This window comes from Elgaria multicarinata, chromosome 1 (genome assembly GCF_023053635.1).
Source record: "Elgaria multicarinata webbii isolate HBS135686 ecotype San Diego chromosome 1, rElgMul1.1.pri, whole genome shotgun sequence".
Taxonomy (NCBI): domain Eukaryota; kingdom Metazoa; phylum Chordata; class Lepidosauria; order Squamata; family Anguidae; genus Elgaria; species Elgaria multicarinata.
Window position 1 is genome coordinate 142,244,556 of NC_086171.1, and position 23,947 is coordinate 142,268,502.

The window sequence follows — 23,947 nt, forward strand, 5'->3', positions numbered from 1 at the left end:
CTAGCTTCAGAGATTACTTCCCTGCACCTAATCCTGAAAACTCATGGATAAGGAATCCTTTTGAATGTGGTGACGTATAACTAACAAATCTATCTGCGGAAGAGCAAGATGCACTTGTTGACATGACTTGTGATAGTTCACTGAAATCATTTTTCAAAGAATATAGACTGGACCAACTGTGGGTGAGGGTTTTTCCTGATTATAAGAAGTTAGGTGAAAAAGCTTTGAAACATCTAGTCACCTTTTGTTCCACATATCTTTGTGAACAAACGTTTTCGACATTTTGTTATATGAAGAACAAGCATAGAAATCAGCCCAATGTTGATCCAGATTTGAGATTAAAAGTAGGAAATATTGAACCGGATGTGGAAGAGATTGTTTGGGACAAAAAGAGGCATGATTTCTCCCATCACATTTAGGTTTAGTTGCTGCTAGACATGTCATAATTTGTTCAATTGTAAATGAGACTTTAGTAAAATTAAATTCGTCGTTATATTCCTAACTAAATCATTGTCATTTTTGCATGGTGATGTCACAAATTTTATTGTCTGTTTTTTAGTATACCTAAAATCCTTTGCTTATGAGGGGCTACCCCTTTTTTTCTCCGAAAAATTGCTTCACACAGGTAACTACCATAGAGATAACAAATTTTTCAAAAAGTAGGGGGTCCATGGCTTGGCATTTGAAAAATGAGGGGTCCGCAGTACTTAGCTAATTGGGAACCACTGATATATATATATATGAGGTTGAGAAGCCTAATGTGTTTCAGCCTGTATTTTTGCTAGGCCTTCCTCAGGAGGTTGTAGGAAGTAGTCTGCAGAGTTCTTGCTAACAACAAAATGTATTCCAATGAGTCACCACTAATAAATCAGTGACATACATTTTGTTGTTAGGAAGAACTCTGCAGACTACTTCCTACAACCCCCGAGGAAGGCCTAGCAAATATTTTAAGCCTTGATGTTACACTGGATGAGGGCCTGCCTTTTAAAGGAGTTAATGTTTTTATAGAAGCCAGTGAAGGTTCTGATATCAGTAGGGTGGTGAATCCACTGCAGATTTCAGTCAGAACTCTAAGAGAGCTATCTAAGGTTCATAGAATCATAGAATAGTAGAGTTGGAAGGGGCCTATAAGGCCATCGAGTCCAACCCCCTGCTCAATGCAGGAATCCACCTTGAAGCATACCGGACAGGTGGTTGTCCTGCTGCCTCTTGAAGGCCTCTAGTGTGGGAGAGCCCACAACCTCCCTAGGTAACTGGTTCCATTATCGTACTGCTCTAACAGTGAGGAAGTTTTTCCTGATGACCAGCCGGAATCTGGCTTCCTGTCACTTGAGCCCATTATTCCGTGTCCTGCACTCTAGGATGATCAAGAAGAAATACTGGCCCTCCTCTGTGTGACAACCTTTCAAGTATTTGAAGAGTGACATTAAAGCCACTAAACTTCACTGATATAAGCTTGGGTTGTCACTTTAGTATTCACATCTCCAGTGGGCAAGCTAGAGGATGTAAGGCTAGAAGTCAGCCTGTGAGCCACCACTCAAGACTGGCCAAAGATAGGAATTGCAGGAATCTTGGCCATACCAGCAGGGAAGCATCTTTGTTCTGAAGCTAGATGAGCTTATAGATATATTGTGAAGTCTCAGATTTTAAAAAGAATTTTGATCAGCATTGTCAGCTCACTGTTTTGTGGCCATAAAGGCACACAAGGGTATTAATGTGCAGTGGAAAAGAGTGAGAGGAAATAGATAATTTTAAGATTGATATATATATATATATATATATATATATATCAGTCAGGTTGATCCATCTAGCTATCAAACCTAGGAAATCTGCAAGAGAGGCCAGTACCTTAAACTATATGTCTGTCTTCAAAAGGACCACATAAGTTAAAGAGGACATTACATCTGTGCTGGATTAAAGAATGCCATTAAAAAAGGGAGAGAGGAGAAGAAAAAAGGAAATGGAAACATTTTATATCTTTCCACTTCATGGAGTGCATTTGATCATGGAAGATTGAAATAAAACAAAATCCTGAAGCCAAGAGCTTTTAGGTGTATTTATGGCTGTATAACAGTTTATACTAGTTTAAAAATGGAGCCAATGCAGAATTGCACCAGAGTGCAAACTCAAGTCTGACACCGCTTGATTTTCTTACCAAGTATCCTCATTATCTCCTCTTGCTTGCGTTCCCCTTTAGCAAGAGTTATGCGATGAAAGCGTTGAGATAAAGTAATGGTAAGGAGGATACCACAAGAGGTATTTGAAAAGCAGGAATAATTTACTACTTGTCTGCTTTGTTTTACTTCCCCAAGTCTTCCTGTGGTGAAAGGAAATTCATCTTTTCTGGCAGACTCCAGCCTTTTTAGGCCTGAGAGCTCCCCAAGCACACTGGAGTGCAGGTAAATGGATGTGAATCTCCATGAGTACAGTATTCAGAGGAAGGATTTAATGCTATGTTTTGCTTGGTACATCATGCTTGAACTACAAATCACAGGCACATAGAATTCTAGAGTTGGAAGGGACCAGAGGTCATCTAGTCCAACCTCCTGCTCACTGCAAGAATTTTACAACTATAGTAAGCATTTTTGTGTGTGTGCAAGACTTACTCCAGATGTAGTGATAGCCATAAAATGAAATCCTTCCCTATGGACATCTGTCTGGAATTTTACAGAAACAGCATACTGATTCAAGTGTCAGACTTTGCTTTAGAGAGCAATATGGCAAACTAGGGGGATTTTTAACTATGGAACAGGCATGGTTGGTGGTCACAATGATCTTTGAAGACGGTGCCATCTATATCTATGGTGCCCAGCTCCCCAATATAATGCATTTCTTTGCTGCAGGCTACAGGTAAATGATCTGTCTCATGAGTTTATCATCTATAGATGTATGGGGATATTTACTCCTGAAGCTAGAAAAAAATGCTTTTATTCCAGTGTTGTCAAACAAGGCAATGGGAGCATTACCTTCTCCTATACAGCAAGAAATAAGATGGTTTACGCAAGGGTCAATCCATACCCTGGGAGGCAAAGGAGCCCCCATAGGCTTGCTTCTTTATGAAGTTAATGCTGGCCACAAAGGGAAAAAATAAACCTCAGGAGAAGTATATGAAAGTCACATTTCATTTCGTTTTTTTTTTTTTTTTGCCCTATAGCATGACAATCTCCACAAATCACTTTTCTGCTAATACAAAGGTTCCATATCAAATTAAGCATAATCTAACACAATAGAAATAAATAAATAGAGGGTTGGATCCAGAAGGCCCTTCCTCTGTATGCAGAAGGATCTTTGTGTGAGAAAACTGAAATCCATCGTTGTGCTTCTGTTTGTGCAATCTCTTGCACACGTTCTTGTGTAAGGTCTTGCACAACCTCACACAATGTCTTCTGATAGGTCTTGTACAACAGTTCATGGAATAGTGCCACTGCCAGAATTTCTTCCACTAGCACATCTTGGGATCAATCTGAGAGACCTTAGATATCAGCTGTGTTTGTGCTTGAATAGATCGATGGGAAATATTGTTGTATGTCTTATATAATTTGGATTTTATTTCAAATTGCATTAAAAACACTTTTTACATTAAATGCAGTTTTGGGATTGAATAAGATTTAAGGGCTTAGAGATGGACAAATAAGGCAGTGTTCTATATATCCCCTTAGAAATGTGAAAAGTAACATTTCCAACTGAAAGAGTATCCTTCTCTGTGGACCGTATTCTCTAGGAAATTATATTCCCAAATGTTTTTTCCTATACCTATAACAATAAAGCATCTGTTTGATACAAAATCCTAATATCGCTTTCTAAATGCAACATGGTATGTTATTATGAAAATGTAATTCTCTGATATGGTCAATTCTGACAAAATCTAATGGCTGCTTGCATTACAAGTTAAAGAAGCATTTTTAAAACCTGGGAGGTTCAAATCAAAATATATTTTGTGTACAGAAATAATGGAAAAAAGTAAAATTAAGAGAGAGTAAAGATATGATGTTTTAGAATTTTAAAGTAAAATGAATTTAAGAGCTATAATATTTCAGTGTAAAATCATAAGCTATCTGAGAATGAATGGGATTTGTAGCTTCCTTTATAAGAGAAACTGGAAAAAGAAGATTAGCTTATCTGATGTTCAGTATGGTTCTGTAAAAGTAAGTATCCCCTTTTTTGTACCTTGTGGCTCCAAAACAGCTGCACATAACTGTCACATTGGCCAAGGTGGAGATGGGGTTGAAATTGCCAAGTCACCCTGCCAAACTGGGTGATGAATCAATAGTCTAGATTTCAGCACTCTTCTTTAACTTATCCTAACTTGACTACATCCTGGAACTCCTGTTACTCCTCCTTTCTGTTGTCTCTTTTGCCCCCTTACTCCTCCCCTCTTTTCCCCCTTTCCCCCTATACTTCTTCCCTTTCATGACTAGAAATCTGCCAAATTACTTTCTTTGCCTATTTCAGACGATTCTTTCCTTTTCCTATTGCAGTATGAGCAAAATACTAAAGACTTCATTTCACCCATTCTTCTACATTGGCATATCTGGAAATTTACCAGCATTCTTTCTTAGCCTCAACCACTCTTCTATACCTCCCCCTACCTTCTACTCTTAAACATATGGCACATTCTTAGACCTTTCATTCTTCTGTTTGTCTGAGAAGATTATACTTGCTTTGTGACAATACAGAAACAAAGGCCATGGCTAGACGAGGGCTTATCCTGGGGATCGCCCTGGGATCATCCCTGTGCATCCAGATGACACACAGGGGATCCCGGAGGCAGGGAGGGATGATCCCTCCATTTCCCCAGGATTTTGCCCTACCCTTCTAGCCCAGTTTTTCCACAGTTCCAGGCTGATCCTGAGACCACGGAACATGTGGCCGGGCATCGCGGTTTGTCCCAGCTCCTCGCAAGTAACTGCAAGGAGCCGGGCACAGAGCACAGAGCTCCTCAGGAGGAGCTTTGTGTCCATCAGGGGAGGGGTGGGTGGAGTGGGGAAATTCTTTTTTTAAAAAAACTTACTGTTTTGCAGACGAGCGCTTGTGCGCTCCTTCTTCTTTAAAAATTAAAACAAAATGGTGGCCATGATGTCACACGCCGTGTGTAAACAAGGACGACGATCTCGCAATCATAAAATTGCGAGACTGTCACCCTTTCACCCCCTCGTCTAGCTGAGGCCAAAGTGTAGTTGCACTAGGACTGATACCTATTTATTATTTCATACGATAAGGGCACAATCCTATGTATGTTTAGTCAGAAAAAAGTCATACAACTCCCAGCATTTCCTGGCCAGCCATGCCCTAGCCTGCTTAAATAAGTTATGCTTATACATTAAATACCTTTTAGCATGTTTGCTCACAAGGGGAAATTCAAAAGGTGTTATCTATTCTTTCATTCCTTCAAAGAATTGAAAAGAAGAGAGTTCCACATCTGTGGGGCCACCACCAAGAAGGCCCTGTATCTCATGCTCACCAAACTAACTCATCTTACCAGAAGGCTCACAAGCAAATCCTCTGAAGAAAACGATCATACTGGTAAAGGTAGTGTTTAAAATAACTTCCAAGCCATTTACGACTTTAAAGGTTAATACCAGCACTTTAAATTGGGGCCAGAAATGTACTGGTAAGCAATGTAACTGGCACAAAAACAGTGTAATGTTTTTGAACTTTTGGTCCTGCACCAGCATCTGGGAGGCTACACTTTGCATAAACATAAGTTTCTGAACCATCTTCAAAGGCAGCCCAAAGTAAAACATATTGCAGTAACCAACTACTAGGTATTGCATGGTTAATCAAGGTCATGCCCAGCTGTTTTAGAGAGGGACACAACTGGTGTCCAAATCTGAGCTGGGAGAAGGAACTCCTGGGCATTGCCATTACCAGTCCCTCTCTAGACAGCTATGAATCCAGGAGCATCCCGCAAGTTGTGCTCCTGTCCCTTCAAAGGGAGTGCAATCTTATCCATGACTGGTTTTTCATGCGTCCACCCAGAATGGCCAACATCCACAAAATGTCTGTCTTATCTGGATTAAGTTTCAGTTTGTTCTCATTTATCATCCCAATACTGCATCTACACACCTGTTCAAGAGTCCCACAGCTTTCCTGGGATTTGTAGGTGGGGGGAAAAGACAAAGCTGTCAAAACAGCCCAACCTCTGGATGACTTTGCCCAGTGGCTTCATATAAACATTGAAGAGCATGGAAGATAAGACTGAAACCAAAGGCCATAAGGTAGAACAGACATTATTCAGCACTACCTTCTGGGACAGTATGACAATGGTAAGATACTTATGCACATATCATACATAAGGAATAACATAAGAAAAGTTAAACCAAAAGAGAGAGACTTGAAAATGAAGTCACTAATCCAGCAGAGACACAACAGTATCAATGGTACATTGAAATATTTCAAACATTCCAACATTTTAAAATTACAAAACAACCTTCCTACAGTGCCATTAAAAGTCCACTGCAGAATAAAATCAATTCAAGTTAACAATCGTTTGAGAGGTTTTTTCTTTTTTCTTTTAGAGTGATCTAAAGTACTGTCATTTTACCATATAATTGCACTATGCAATCCTTTTGGGGGCAAGCCAAACTAATTCATAGTAATATTTTGGGATAAGGAAACCTTGACAACCATGGAAACCATTATCCAACACTGCAAATGCTTGCCTAAAATACAGAAATGAATATCCAAAACATTTACAGCTGCAGAAGCATTCAGCGTCTATAGCCTTTCACATACTAATTCATATGTTAAAGCTGTTTCTCAAACTTAAAAGTCAACACACTGAGCATCAACTAGGACTCCTAAAAAGCCACTTGAGTGACCATATTTACCTGGCTCCACTTCATGCCATCCACTTGACTGACTGCCACTTCCTGGAGACCGCCCTTGGCTTGTATAAAATGGCTCTTCACCAGGACTGTCCATTTCATCCTCTACAGATTTGAGGCGCTTTGTAGAACTGGAATTGAAGAATACACACATTATTGAATAAACTAAAGTGAGATGAAATGTCAGGCCACCACTTATGGCTGCAATCCTGGAAAACCTGCTTGTGCTAAAGCAAAGGCGATGCATCCACGGTGCCTCCTTGACTCTGTTACTCTTCTGGCTCCTTTGACTGTGACCTCTACCCACCTTCTGCGAGGCAAGTCCTACTTTCTACAGCATGTCAGAGAGGACGATGAATAAAGAGGCCTGTAATGCAATAGGTTGGAACGTATGATGTTTGCAGATTCTTTGTTTTTGCTTTTGCTTTGCTTTTTTATTGCTATGGAGCACCTCTGAGGTGACAACTAGCAGTCCCACTCCTTATGCCACTTCTGACCACTGAGGTAAAGCAGCTTTGAATTGTTTCCATAGTCTGACCATTTCCATACTTCCCAAGAAGTTAACCTTAGATACTGAGGGAATGGGCGGGAACCCTCGGAGCATGCTCAGTGAGACGGTGGGGGAGGGTTCCCGCCCAAACGCATTTACCTATAGAAGTTTTCTGATTCGATGCTCCGCGCAGGTGCAGGGTCCATATGTGTGATGCACAGAGACCACAAAGAAGAATTAGCTGGTTGCACTATGTGTCCATTTGGTTTTTGTTCGTTTGTTTTGAGGTTTTTTGTTTTTGTTTTAACCAAGCATTCAATGGCATGGAATGAGGAGGATTTGTATTCACAACAGCTTATTCTAACATTTATTTGCTGAGGCAGATTAACTATGTTTTTATAGCTATTCTGTGAAATGCTGTGTACATGGTCTACATTAAAAGCACAAACAACAATAACACCAGCTTCTGTTCAGGGTTCCAGCCAGGCAGTCATGCCCATTTCATTACTTTCACCCATCTCCATTTTCCATTTCTTCATCCTGGCAAAAGCTTTTGATGGCCGCTCAATCCTCATTGAGTGGTTTGGGGTTAAGGTAGGTTTCACCCCCTAAGCTTTTTTTTCCTCCCTAAATTTTGGAGGGGGGGGGGTTGTTCTGCAAACCTTAGGGTTTTCCCTACCCTACCAATACCTCCCTTTTGTACATTGTTGGCAAAGTTTTGGCTGCACAAGGACTCACACTTGGAGCATGAGTTTGCTATTAGTGCAGGATAATAGCAGAAATAGTTACAGGTAAGATTTTCCATTCCATTTTAATGTGGGAATGTCTTTTACATATAATACTTTCAGTTTAACAAGCCATTGTAGAATAGATCTAGATAAGCAAGGCAAGGAAAAAGTCTGAAAGAACAAATCTGACATAAGGAGGCACAGAAGTGCTGTGAAAATAATACTAACCAGTGTAGCTAGCCAAAGAGAGCTATCCTTAGAAGATATTTTTTAAAGCACTAATCCTAAATTCACTCCTGAAAACTAAAAACATTTTAACTTGTGCAATTGTGAGATGAATCTTAGAAAGACTGTTACTCATCACTTGCCGCATACATTCCTCCCTCCTGTAACGTTTCGGCAAAGCCTGAAAAGAAAGATAACCCTTGTGGTGAGCTCCCAAGGTCAATCGACTCCGACTCTGACAGTGTATTGTGGGGAATTGCAGAGCTAGAAGCCCTCTGTTTCTTGAGCTATAGTAAGAGGAACTGACTGCACTGGCGGGGGTGGGCAGTGTCCTATTGAATTCACTTTCCAATACAAGGTTCAGCAAATATTACATCTACGGTCAGCGTTATGGAGTCCATTGCACATTTCGATGTACAAAGGAAGCAGAAGCTCCCAAGGGCAATCTACCTGGCTAAATATCCTATTGAGTGAGACAGTTTTCTATATCAGAGATCTATTGCATGGAGGTGGGGGTGGGGGTAAAAGAAATAGCAATTAGCTGCCATAATTCCCATCATATTTAAGTCTTTATACAGAGATCATTTACACTGGCTCTTTGTGAAACTTTGCCATAGTAAAGGTTTTGTTTGTTGACATTGTTTGCAGTATTGGAAAATACAACTAATCACTAGTGTCTGGGAACAGGGGGAAAAATTGCCTTCTCCACAGTGCCCCCTGTTTTTGGCCCTTTCCCCCTAATGTACTTAAATTAATGGAAGTAATTCAAATTTATGGGGGAAAGTGAATACAGTATGCTATTCTGAGAATACACTGCTATGTGCACATAAATGTGGCATTCTTAGCCTTTGATCTCACTGTGTTTTATTCCTAAATTTTCATTTGCGCTCATAAGGGCTAGGCACTTACTTTTCAAATAACTACAACTGAGATTCTTGGCATTCATGCCATAGCCCAAGAATGCTAAAAGGTAGGGAGGTACAAGAATTTAATTTATGTTTACAAATCGTGTCAACATGTCCCATTCACAACTCGGAATGCAAGCAGGAGAGCAAATTCTCCAAAAATGTTCGTAAATTCCCAAACCTGCAGTAGTTTCAAAAAATGTACATTATCATACTTTACTCTATGGGGGGAGTGCACATATTGCTGCATATATATATATATATATATATATATATATATATATATGCATTTTTACTTTTCGAAATGTACACTTTTCCCATTCAAAAAAAAAAGGGGGGGGGAGAGTGCAACGCAGGAAATGAAATGAGCCAAAGTAATGTTCAGAGAATCTGCGTGATCATTAAATTACTCTTTAGTAGGACGAGCAAATGAGCATCTCAGTCCTCCACCCTCCTACCTTCTTGGCTTGCAAATACTGCCTTGATAGGCTACAATGCTAAGATGTGTTTGGAGTAAATGTTATGGAAATCAATAGGAACATATTTCCAAGTAAACATGTTTAGGGGTGAGCTATAACCCTGTAATTTAAGAACTTTTTTGTTGAACAAGGAATAATGTAATGCACAGGAAAAAACAAACATATTGTGCAGTTATTAACTACTGATGCTGTTTATAATTAGCTTCTTATCTGTGTCAGGTGTTTGTAGAAGCATACAAGAGTGACAGCTGAGCTTTACTTTTAAGTACCATTAATAATCTGTCTATTCTACCAGTCCTGAAATGGAAACAAACACAGCCTAACTCACAGTGAATGAGAATTGGCCATCCAGGATTCAGTGTGCTCACAATAAAGCCAAACAGTGCAAATGAGTATACTGATTAGGGCCACACATAATGATTAGTTTATTTGTCAAAGTTCAGAATGTTGACTGAGTATAAATGAATTGGATATTCTCTCAGTCATCACAATCTATTAGCCAAACAGAGACTGTCCTCGTGCATTTGTAGAATGTAAGAATGAAACATTTGTATCACCTATAGGCTTCAATGTATTTAGCTGTGCAGAACCAGGGCTTCTTCATATGTTACTGATATATATAACTTTCATGTAGGGATACATGTGTACTCTGCCATTTGTAAACATCTCACATGTATTTATTTTGCTGAGTGCACCTAATCTGAATATGAGGACCTCTGTTAATACAGCTACATATGCATGTCTGTATTCATCAAACTTAATAGTTTTGCACATGCTAGACACAATTTATCCTCCAGTTAAGTGATACCTCTGTAGGGAATATGCAGTGTGTGAAGCCCCCTTAAGACCAAAAGTAGTAAGAACTACATGCTGAAATTAGCATTACTTGTCATGCTGGTTAAATAACTGATCCATTTTAACTGGAAGGGTGGGGGATTAATTTGGGTCATTGAAGAAGACAACAGACTTTGGGCTCACTTGTAAGTCCAACTGCATGGATATTAAAACATCCTTGTCTTCAAATTATCATCTAAAGCATAAAACCAACATTCATAGGTGTCCAGAATAAAATTTTTCCCTACTTGGTTAAACCTGCAAGCCTATACTCACTTCTCAGCGAGTAAGCTCCCCTGATCTCAATGGGACTTACTGAGTAGACATGCATAGAATTGTGCTGTAAGTCATTAAGGGCACAATCCTATGGATATTTGATACAGAAATGTCCTTCAATTCTATGCTGGCTGGGTAACATGGGAATTGTAGGGCTTATTTTGACTATACATGCATAGGATTGCACCCTGAATTTGTAAAGCTGTATGTATATATTGATTTCTAAAGGGCAGGAGCACACAAGCCTGATGCTTATCGAGACCTATTCTCATTGTACCTAGACACATTTGCATAATGACCAAGGGAAAGTGTGCAGTATGGGTAGTTTCCCTTGCCCCTTTATATGCTATTTGTGCCACTGGCATTTCCCTAATTACCCATGTCATGGGCTATCATCTCATTCAAACTCGATGTGTGGAGTGGGGGGGGGAATGGTTTCTCACACACTCCAGAATCCCTACTACAAGCCATAGGTTGTAGGGTGGGTAAGAAGCCAACCCCACTGCAACATGTACTGGGTTCAGATGACATGGCAACCTGCGGCATGGGTAATTATGAGGGGAGGAACTACCCATACACTCATGGAAGGGGGAAATAACCATACTGTGTACTTTCCCCCAGTGACAGTGCAAACCTGGCCACTATGTCATAGTAAGAAACCACTTATTTCCTGTTACATCTTAACTGGGTTAGAGATGTGGCCTACTTCTTAGGTTAGTGTTTGTCTATTTATCCCAGTATTGGCTACTCTGACTGGCAGCATCTTTCCACAGTCTCAGGTAAAGTTCTTGGCTACTTGAGCCTTTCAACTGGACAGGCCAGGGACTGAACCCTCAAATCCTCCACATGAAAGCATGTGACCTACCACTGAGCTATGGTCCTAACCTGAAGGTTAACTAATCTTCAACAAGTGTACTTGGACAGAGCCCTCTTGCTGCAATGGCATCATGGTACTGTGACCTTCAGAGGACTAAACACAAAATTAACACTATACTGGGTTATTACTTACAAGTGTCCCTAAGGGGGCAGGCAGTAGAGTGATATATCACATGATGTTATTGCATGGCCAAAGGGATACTGCAAAGGCAAACTGTTTGCATGAATTGGAATAACCTTCTGTTTGGCTACTCTGTTTGGTTCTTCTTTATCTAGCATTGATAAAGGACCTAACAGATCCTTCCAAAATCTTTAGTGTTGAATGGCTGCCTGCTGTTCATCTGTGTGACCTGATCAGTTCCCCAGACATGTTTGCACTTAACTGACCACCTAAGTAGTTGTTCGTATTCCTGGATACTGAGTATACTGAGTATTCCAGTTTAATTTAGATCTGTAAATAGCAGTGTGATGGCTGCTTCAATCCATAATCCTAAATCTGTCCTTTTTATAAATTTTATTCCACTGACCTAGATGAAATGACTCATTTATATCAACATTAAGGAAGAGAAGGGAGGGGGGAACCCTATTTTGTAGCTTTGCAAAAGTCCAAATTATAAATAAAGAGCTATAAGACAGTTTAAAGTGGGTGCTTCACTCTATTCTTAAAAATGTTCAGGTCTCAAACAGAATATGTCAAGCAACATGAGCACTAAATGACAGTATTGCTCATTTTGAAATGTCCACATAGCCAGGGGGATTCAGCCATAACCCAATATCATGCACAGATCAAATTACCTGGTAGAGGAGGTGCTTGGTAAAGATCTCCTCATTGCTCCTGGGCTCATGCTATAGTATGAGGAACTTTCCAAATCTGAGAGTGAGAAATTAGGACCTGTTCCTGCAGCTATTGGCGCTAGAAAACAAAGAAAAGAAAGTCAGTAAGCCATGTGGAAAAGGAATAATTACATTTCAAATATTCACTTTCACCTTAATGACTTTACCCAGCATGTAGGTAGAAAGGTATGAGTTAATTGGCACTGTAATCAGCAAGATTAAAAGATCATTATGCAACTTTATGATTAAGGTCTTCTTTGAAGGTCTTTTCCTGATGGCAAAGTCTTATTTTGTAGAAGTATATGTCAATGGCTTCACTCTTAGAAATGTAGGAATATTGTTTCTTCTTTGATTGTTTTCCCATAACCACTGTTATTGGATAAGTTAGCAATGTTCTCTCAACCAGTTCTCACCATTTGCTGTCCTGTGTGTATGGTAAGGTCTCCCTTCGTTACATTTTCTCTTGACTGTTACAAATGTGTGTAATGAACTAGCTTTTCACAAAGATATTACTAACGCCTTTCTCCACAGTGTAAAGATTGAAGGTCATGAATCTCCTGCCATCAATAATATGGATCTGCCACCATCCACATAAGAAGCCACTAAAGGCCTTTCCAGATAAACATTTTATTACAGAATAAATGTGTAGCTGTTATTCAGCTGTTGCTTGAGATCCAAAGGCCCCCCCCCCCTCTCTCTCTCTCTCTCTGTACTTTTTCAGCATTTAAGCCACAATATTTGGATGCTGGGAGTATATGACCACCTATTGCAACAGTGAATATTGTGTGAATTGTGTTTGTTCAAATGTCATAGGCACATAGTAGGAATTATTCACACATGCAGATTTATCATCCTATGACTGTAGATCACAGATTAAACAGTACAGAGAGAGATACTGCTACTCCACTTCAGTGGAAACAAGTTAAGTCATATATCCAGGTGCAACTAATCATATATATTTGCATGTTCATGACTTAGTGGTTTGGATATAATAGCCAAACTACGCAAACTAGGGATGTATGAGAATTTCATTTTTGCTCACAAAATATATGAGCATGATCCATTTGAAGCCCCAAATCCAGATCCAAGCGTGAATACGTGTCCACTAAAAATATTCACAAATTTTTAAACACATGCTCACCTCATCCCGATTCCCAGTTCAGGCTGTGCATATTTCCTCGTTTTACTTCATGGAGACCCATTTCAGTCTACTGAGGAAATCTGTGCAAATTCGGGGAGGTTTGCACAAATCTCCCATTTGATTGCTGCTTGATTTGTGTAAATCTCCCATTTACGCAAAGCAGGTAGCGATTGCAAATGTGAAAGGGAATTGGGCACGAGACGAGCAGTGGGATGATGTCTGGAGAATCCTAGCAATCTTGAATGTTACTCATTCACCCATCCCTAAGCAAAACCATGGTTTGGACATTGGGTCTCACCCATGGGATCGTGCACTTCATCCTTGAACAATAGTTTGCAAATTTGGATTTAATGATGAAGTATGGTTTGCCAAACAAGGAAGGGTGGGAGTCAGAGTACATGAGGGAAGGTGGGAAGAGGAAGCATGCAATACCCAGTGGCAGCCAAACCATGCTTCGGTGTTACATATGAACTAGCAAAACTTATGACTTGCGTGTGTGAATGAGGTTTTACAGATTAAACACCATGTTCAGAACACCCAGTGGAACCATTTCATATATTCAAAAGAGAGTAATCAACTGAGCAACCAGATTATGTATAAATGTGAATCAGTGCTTAGGTACTATTGTGATCATGACATCATTGCTAACAAGTGGCACAACTCCTTCCCTTATGCATATGCCTTTTGTGACCTTCACTAACATAATCATTATCATCATTAACACCATGATTTTAGTGGCTGAGAACAATGGTATTGTTCTACTCAATAAGGGGAGCATTCCTGAAATCCTTTAAGATGAAACAAATAGTCAGTAGCAAGGCAACTCCTAGTTTTATTTTCTGGAAAGATCTTATAATTCAGCATAGACTAGTCAGAAAAGATACATGAAAAAAGTTTAATTTTGCATTCCATTGGCCAATCCTGGTGCAGCAGGAGGTTAGGTTGTCAGGTTATGTGAAGGGCAACCACATGGAGTGCAGCTGTACCACTGCTGTGGTATAGAAGAGGCATGGGCCATAGCTAGACCTAAGGTTTATCCCTGGATCATCCAGGGGTCAAACCTGTTCAACTAGGTGACACACAGTGGATCCAGTGCTCAGGCCAGGGTGAACCCTGGATGATCCCAAGATAAACCTTAGGTCTAGCTGTGGCCTTAGTGAAGACTAGGCCACCAAAACTTCCTTTAGATGGTTTCCAAGTGCCATTACAGCACAATACATTACAGTACAGTACAATTACAGTGTGTGTGTGTGTGTGTGTGTGTGTGTGTTTTGTGACAGCAAGTGCCATCAAGGGCTTCTCTGTGGAGTGGGAAAAGCCGGAAAAGCCTCCTGTCCAATTTTCCTTTCATGCAGTGCCACTTTAACTGTATGGGCACAAATTTCTTGCTGCAATGTGACAACTGAAGTGGCAATATATAAAACATATAACTCTGCCTTCTAGCAACTCAGAGCATGGGTCCATCTGACTCTGTTTTGTCTATTCTGGCTGACAGCAGCTCTCAGGCAGTTTTTCCTAGCATTTAGTACCTGAGGTCCTGTTCACCAGAGATGCCATGGAGCGAATATGCTGCATACTCTATCACTGAGCCCATTAAGGTCAGGCTGCTAAACTGCAGTTCTTAGCTGAGGAGCTACAATATACTAAGTGGTTAACAGACTGCAGCTGAAGTCTGAAAATAATGGGTGATAGGAAGAACAAAATGCTCATACAGTAGTCTCATGTAATCTATGGAGTACTCCAAGCAGTGGTTTAAGGACAGCCAGTGAATTGATATGCATTGATAGCAATGCATTTTTAAAAGCACAGGATGGAAAGAACATAACAATATTAAAACAGGAGCCAGCCTGTAATGATCTTTAAAAGGAATTAACTTGGGAAATAATTTACAATAACACTCTAAACTCATTTGCTATCTTACTTTAACTACAATATGCTTCCTGTGCAATGGGTGAATGAAACTAAAAAAAAGGGGGGGCATTGTAAAATTAACTCATTTTATCAATTTGTGCTGTCTGCTAGAGTTTCCTGACAGCAGAGACAAGGGGCTGTAAAACTGATGAATTTGCATGGAAAAAGAAACCAGTGTAAGTAATTTGTGTAAAAGGTAACACGGACATAGACTGCTATAACTCAGACACCCTGCGGTTAGCAAACTGCTGCAGTGTGAGCAGTTATGGGTTAGAAAAATGACCACACTGCAGTCAGTCTGACTTGAATGGAAATCAATCATAAAGGTACACTCTGCAGCATCCACTCTACAGTTTTAGCAACTTCTTGGCCAAACACATTTGTGCTTTAAAAAGCCTTTGCTTTTCACAGAAGAACAGTGGAAGACCTAGCTTGAAAGGTTAATAAAGTGTCTCCCAAGGAAGAACATAGCAATTTCATGTCCCAGCTATTATAATGTTTATTAAACAGGTTTATTTGAGAGAGAAAGTGAAGACCTGAAAGTGAAATAACTGATATGCAGCCCAAATCTATGCATGTATACTCAGAGGTAAGTCATACTATTTTCAATGGGACTCATTTTCAGGCAAGAGGACATACGGCTACAGATTTCCAGCACTATCATAGGCATGTCTCTTCAGATATAAGCCCCACTAGTTTGACAAGACTTACTCCCAGATAATTATATACAGGATGACTAGGTGTTTTTTTTAATTTACTCCAATACTGTGTTCTCATTTTAGTAAGCTTAAATCTTTTAGGGTACAATCCTATGTATGTTCAGAGAGAGAAAGTCCTATAACTCCTAGCATGCTATGAATTGTAGGACTTTTCTTGATCTAAACATGCATTGGACTGCACTCTTGAAATTTAATTCTATGTTATTAAGCAATTACCTTTTGATATGTGCAGATATTATCGGTGTGAGAGGGGGTAGGACTATGTGAAATATTCTGCGAATAGACAATTCAAGCTAAGTATAAAGTGAGAAGAAGGACATGACAGGAAATAGCAATCCATCTTTTTTAGATAGGCAGCATAATTTGGAACTTAACCACTTTATATCAGAGGAGAAAAAGGAGGAGGAGGAGGAGGAGGAGGAGGAGGAGGAAATGGTGGTAGTAGCTACAGCAAGAGCAAGTGATGTTTCATGCTAGGTTCAGTTGGTCTACGGAGTCTATAGGAGTTGCCTGTGGTGATGAATGTTCAGAAGGCAACAACCTGGCCCCAGTCCAAGCTTCAACAAATATGATCACCTCACTTGTGAGACAAGCAACCAGCCTTTCTTCCAACTTTGAACTTGTGGAGGTGGGCAAGATCATCTGAGCTGCGATCTCTACCACTTCATCAACTCCAAAGTTGAGAAGGTGGCAGATTGCTTTGCAGCTGTGTGGCCAAGGCACCTAACAGCCTTGGCCATTACAGGGCCAAATTGACATGCCTTTTTCGCTCTGGAGCAAGAAATGCAGGTGGGGGGGGCAGAGGCTGCCGCTGCCTGAAAGCGCTCTTTGCACCATACAGCAGCCGCCCACAACAGCTCAGAATCTCTGTACTGCCTAGTCTTTCCCTTGAGAGGGGAAGCCCTGGGCAGTGGTTCCCAACAGCATACTCTGTGTGTGTCCTGTCCCCCCCGGCCCTTCTCAGGAAATGCCAGAGGGGGATGGTAACATTTTGGCTTGGCCAATGAAGCCAAGCAATAATTACCGACCTCTGCTCTACATGAAGAGCAGCAGAAGAAGAGCCCTGCTGAATCAGACCAGAGGCCTATCTAGATCAGCATTGTTTGACCACAGTGGCCAGACAGAAGACAAGCACGAGAAAGCTATCCACATGTTTGGTGTGGTGAGTACAAATAGGTATATGACAAGTGGGACCTTGCAACAAAATGTTGTAACGCTGAGTGTTTCTCTTCCGTGTCCTCCTCCAGGATACTCCATTCCATATTCCATCCCACTCAGTTTTCTATTTTTTTCTTCCCACCAGTTATTCAGCATCCCAAGGCCATGGATCACAGTTTAGTCTTCACTGGACTCTTTTTGGGTTTTTCCCTGTTAGGGTTTTTTTTCTTCAACATCTGCAAACTTTGGGGTTTACTCAAACCTGCTGATATTTCCATTTGTACATAGGTGCTGCTGTGTTGGCTACATAAGCAATGGTATGTATGCCTGAATATTGGAAACAGATGGAAAGATGAACTGAAAATATCTATTGAATAGGCAGGGATTATAGTCTTCAGTAATTCCACACATGTGGAATTTTGTAGCCAGCATAGAAATTGGCAACAGTATTTCATAGCTAAGCATCAATGTTTCACAGAAGAAGAAGAAGAAGAAGAAGAAGAAGAAGAAGAAGAAGAAGAAGAAGAAGAAGAAGAAGAAGAAGAAGAAGTTGTTGTTTTCTATGTTTTAAAGCATGAAACCAGAGTCTACAAAAAACTCCAGCAGAGGGATGAACCTTCTGTGACATGTATAATTATTACCTGCACTATCCTCATGGCTGCAAGGACTCACTTGGGTCAATGAACCTACTGCTTGCCTGATGATATAGCCATTGAAGGAGCTTTAGTGATGCTCTCATTATAAGGAAAGAAAACTGTTCAATTCTATTATTAAAATCTACCCTTTTTACTAAAAAGTAGTAAATACATGGGAAATTACACACAAACATCATATCAGTACATAAGGCATCATGATTCAAAAAAGTAATCATGACTCAAAGAAAGCATTGTGATTCATATGAAAAACTGAAATCTGGGGTGGTATGTGTTTTGCATCAATTCCAACTCTGTGCATCAATTCCACCTGCATAAAGATCCCATTTGAAATAGATATCTGGGCTTTACTAGATGAAGAACTAGCTTATCCTTCAACCTCTCCTCTGATTGATGTATGTGAAGCTTGTCAAATTGAACTAATGCTGCTTTGGGATCCTGTTTCAGCTGACTGGGTGGTCTGGTCACAAACCCTTGCGTACACATGGGATACATTTCAATGAATTGGCCTGAGAGAGTCACCCCAGTTCAAAGTTGCCATACTAACAGTAATAGAAAGTATTCCAGTACTAGTCCACTTCTATCTTTGCATGTGTATTAATTTCAAAAACACCCAGGTATCCCTAGAAACAAATAATGATAAAATTAACAAAACTGCTGGGATTTTATATAATGTGAGAATTTGTATTTTTGTTGTTGTGCAGTTAGAGCACCCTTTCCCAACTTGGTGCCCTCCAGATGTGTTGGACTGCAACTCCCATCATTCTCATCCAGAAAGGACAATATGGATTTCAATGCCAATCATTCCCAGTCTGATGGGCATTGCAATCTGGACAGTCCCAAGCTGGGAAAGACAGAGTACTAGAGTGTTGGACTAGGACCAGGGAGGACCAGGTTCAAAATGCCCACTCAGCCATTCGGCTCTCTACGGTAGGCTAGGCTTATTTCATAGCCTAGCATAGCCTAACCTACCACAGAGGGATGTTGTGAGGATGAAAGTGATATGTGTGAGGAGAGCTATGTATACCACATTGAGCTTCTTAGACGAAAGGTGCAATACAAATGTAATCAATTTAAAAATATTCAGCCATGTGGTTATTTATCTTCCTTGGAGTGTCACATTGGCTTTGGAATGCTAATAATCTGTGTCTGGCTCCTGTTCACTCTGCCCTCATTTCCTATTCTAAATCCACATCTCTGTTATATAATTAGCATTTGGATACTAACGAGAACATAATTATTTATTAAAACATTTATATACTGCCTTTCATCCAGTTTGGATTTCTGAGTGTTGCAAGGTAAAACCGATACAATAAAAATGGAAGCAAAAATCCTTTGAAAAGACAGAGGTTTTAAGAAGTTAAAATGTCTGGGTATAAAACTGCTTTTGCCTAAACGCAAAACGGAGTGTTGAACCTCTTTATTAACTGCTGAAAAAGTTCCTTCCCTTCTAGTGAATAATGTACCTCCAGTGGAGGAGGCACATGGAGACAGGCCTCCACAAGCAGGTTAATATTGGAGTAGCGACTCTTACAGGTGATTTTCTTATAATTGACATTTTTTAACTGATGTGTTTATGTGTGTGTAAGATTTAGAATCATAGAATAGTAGAGTTGGAAGGGACCTACAAGGCCATCGAGTCCAACCTCCTGCTCATTGCAGGAATCTACATTAAAGAATACCTGACAGATGGCTGTCCAGCTGCCTCTTGAATGCCTCAAGTGTGGGAGAGCCCACAACCTCCCTAGGTAATTGGTTCCATTGTTGTACTGCTCTAATAGTCAGGAAGTTTTTCCTGATGTCCAGCCGAAATCTGGCTTCCTGTAACTTGAGCCCATTATTCCGTGTCCTGCACTTTGGGATTTTCTCATTATCTTTTCCTATTCACTCACTTTCCGATTCACATACAACTGCACTTGCATTATTCACAAACAATATTCACATGTCTCACACTACTCTCTAATTGTTGACCAAAGTTTCAATAGTCACATACACACTTCTGCTGAATCATTCTCACAAATAGCAGCCAGCCTTATATTTCCCTAGCCTTCATGGGATAGCATTTGACTAATTCAAATGTTCATAAACATTCTTTAAGACTTTGGCAGCTGAGCCAATGGCTTGGGAGGGCTCATTTGAATCAACTGAAGCCAGAGTTCTTGCAGATAGTAAAAGCAGGCTGCATTTACATCACTTTCCCCCCTTTTGTTGCATTTATCTGATTTTATTGTGGCAAATTGGCCAATCTATTTTTCTGCAAATCGACACACTTTGTGCTTTATTTAGGTACTTGGTTAATCTCTTTACAACTATAATAAAACCCTAGAAGATTATCCAAAGCTGGCTTTGACTTCACAAATAGATATATAGATACTTTTATTGCTCCAGCAGCAATATGATGGCGTATCCAGGGTTAAATGGGGGTAAACCCCATGAACAAGAATCCAAGAAAGGATGATAAGGGTAGATATCTTATGTTAAAAGGTAAAATTGAGGGAAAGGTTTATACTTTGATTAATGTTTATGCCCCAAATGAGAGGCATAGAGAATTTTTTATAAAGCTGTTCAAAGAAATAGAAGAATTTAAGGAGGGGTGTGCATTATTAGCTGGGGATTTTAATATGGTTATGGATAATAAAAGGGACAGGTCAAATCCCACTAATGCTGAAAAGAGGAACAATATGACTATATTGAATAAATTAGTAAAAGAAAATGATTATTTAGATTCGTGGCGCTTACTTTACGGGAATAGGCCTGGATTTTCATACTTTTCCCCAGTTCATCATACATACTCCAGGATAGATTATATATTTGTTTCAAAAGACTTTGCAACGAGGATTTGTAAAATGGAAATGGGGGTAATAAAAGTAACCGATCATGCCTTGTTAAGTTTAGAATTTACAGTTAAGAAAGATTATAAAGAGGCATATAGATGGAAGATGAACACAAAGATATTGAAATACAATAAAATAGTAGATAAAATTTGGAAGGAACTGTCGGAGGCATGGGAAATTAATGAAAAAGGAGGAACAGCTGGGTCAGTCATTTGGGACACCATGAAGGCTGTAGCAAGAGGAATCTGTATTAGAGAAACATGTAGTTTAAAAAGACAACAACGTGCAGAACAGGAAAAGTTAGAGATAGAAATTAAAAACTTGGAGGAAAGATATTGGCGAAGTAAAGATAAATATAAATTAGTGGAAATACAAGCTAAGAAGAAACAATTAGAAAACTTAAATATAGAAGAGATTCAAAAGAATTTAATGTATATGAAAAGGGAATATTTTGAAAACAGTGATAAGAACTCGAGGTTGCTTGCCAAGCTCACACAAAAAGAAAAAGGGAGGAATGGGATAGAAACGTTGAAAGATAGTCGAGGGAATTATTGTCATGCAATGAAAGCTAAAATAAAAATTTTTCAGGAATTTTATCAGGAATTGTACAAGGGTAAAGAAATTCAACAAGAAAAGGTGGAGGAGTATATTGGAAGGTTTATAAAGAAGGAAATAAAATCAGAATATAAGGAGTTAATGGAGTCAGTAATAACTCAAAGAGAAGTTGAAGAAGTTATTGATAAGTTAAAAGTGGGTAAATCACCAGGAGCAGATGGTTTGGGTCCAGAATATTATAAGGTCTTCAAAGATTGTTTAGTTCCAAAATTAATGGAACTTTATAATAGGATATTATCAGGAGAGAAGATACCTGAATCATGGGAACATTCAGTGATAATTCTGATCCCAAAACCAGATAAAGATTTGACTAATCCTGATTCTTATAGACCTATTTCTTTAATAAATCAGGATGCTAAAATTTTTACATCTATTATGGCCAAACGATTAAATAAATTTTTGGCAGAATATATAGGAGCAGATCAATGTGGGTTTGTGGTAGGAAGACATATGCATAATTTAGTGGGTAGAGTTTTAAATGTAATAAATGTAATAAAAAAAGCAAATATTAAGGCAGGTATTATGGCATTAGATATTTTTAAAGCTTTTGATTGTGTGAGCTGGCAGGCACTAAAGAGTATTATAGATAAATTGGGATTTGGAAATAAATTTAAAAATGTAATAGAACAGTTATATTCCCAAAATACGGCGGTAGTGGTGGTAAATGACGGACTTACTGAAAAGATACGACTAGCCAGAGGAACAAGACAAGGATGTCCGCTCTCGCCGGTCCTTTTTGTAATGGTTATGGAAGTTTTGGCGAAGGCACTAAGGGAGGATAAAGAATTAGAAGGAATTGGAGAGGTAAGGGAGATAAAACTAAACATGTTTGCGGATGATACTTTATTGACCATTAAGAATCCATTAAGAAAATTAGAAAGAATTAAATATCAGTTGAGGGAATTTGAGGAAATTACAGGGTTAAAAATAAATTGGTCTAAATCAGAGATGATGTTGTTTAACTATACTAAGAAGGAAGAAAAGGATTGGGAATTTAAGGGGATGGAATTGAAAGTTAAGAATGAGATTAAATACTTGGGAATTAAAATTACAAAAAATCTAGAGAATTTAGAAAGGGAAAATTTAACGAGGTTAAAGAAGGAGGTATTAGAGAAATTGGAGAAATATAAAAGATTAAATTTATCTTGGTTTGGGAGAATAGCTTTGATAAAAATGAAGATACTAGCTAAAATTAATTTCGTATTTAGGATGCTACCTATAAAAATATCAGAAACCGAGATAAAAAGTTGGCAAAATATTATTAATAAATATTGTAATGGAGAAAAGAGAGCAAGAGTGAATAAAAATAATTGGTACCTAAGCCAAAAAAAGGGGGGAATGGGTCTCCCAAACATAAAATTATACTACGTAGCAAATAGATTAAGACATGTTGTAGAAGCAATTATGGGAGTGGGAGATTTATACTGGATGGAAGAAAAAATCATAAGTAAGGTAGAGATGAATCTGGAGAATGTTTTTTTTAAAGATGGAGGAAGAAAATGGGTTGGAAGTATAGATAATCCACTCCTGAGGACTCAATGGGAAATTTGGAGCAAATTTAAAGGGAAGCTGCTTCCGAGCAACTCTCCCTTAGCACCGATAATAATGTTAAAGAATTTCCCAGAGGATCTAAAGGGTAGATTATGTAAAATATTAAAAGAGAAAAATAAAATAAAATTAAAGGATTGGGTAAGAGATATTAAAACAAGAGAAGATATGGAAAATTTGTTAAAGGAGAGGAAGCTATCTTGGCTAGAATATGGTCAATTAGAACAATGGAATAAAAAGTGGATTAAAGATAATAGAATGTGCAGAAAGATGACGAGGTTTGAAGAATTAGTAGTAAGTAAGGAGAAAGGAAAAGGAGGTAGTATAGTTTCAAAAGGATTAATGAGTGAAATATATAAAATATTGTTAGAGAAGGAGTTTAGAGAGAATACAGAGAAAGTGATTTGGGAATCAGATTTGAAGATACAAATAGGGCGACAGAGCTGGGAGGGACTATGGAAACAAAGAGTGTTGAGAAGTTTATCAGTAAGAATAAAGGAGAATTATTTTAAAATTTTATGGAGGTGGTACCTAACCCCGGTTAGATTGAACAAGATAAGTGATCAACATTCAGCAAATTGTTGGAGAGGATGTGGGGAAAAAGGAACGTATTTACATATGTGGTGGCAATGCAAATATGTACAAAGATTATGGAAGATGGTGTTCTCAGAAATTGAAGAAATAGTGGGAATGAAAATAGAACAAACACCAAAAATAGCATTGCTGTCACTATTTGAAGATATAAAGTGTGGAAAAGGAACTATAGAGCTGATATCGAGTTTGTTGGTTGCAGCACGATTGATGATAGCTAGGAACTGGAAGATCCAAGGGGAATATTCTATTGAGGAGTGGTATAAAGTAGTATGGGATATAGCCATTAATGATAAACTGACA

At 39.0% G+C, this 23,947-nt stretch overlaps 1 protein-coding gene across 5 annotated transcripts in view; it reads right to left on the reverse strand.

Moving 5' to 3' along the window:
- NFIA (nuclear factor I A) overlaps window positions 1-23,947 on the reverse strand; it is a 523,664-nt gene that overhangs the window by 93,082 nt on the left and 406,635 nt on the right. For all 5 annotated transcript variants that reach the window (XM_063138151.1, XM_063138134.1, XM_063138157.1 and 2 more), the window contains exons 5-6: window positions 12,436-12,553; window positions 6,831-6,958 (exon numbers count right to left, since the gene is read on the reverse strand). In XM_063138151.1, coding sequence (XP_062994221.1) covers window positions 6,831-6,958; window positions 12,436-12,553 — 246 coding nt within the window. The remainder of the gene's footprint in view (window positions 1-6,830; window positions 6,959-12,435; window positions 12,554-23,947) is intronic.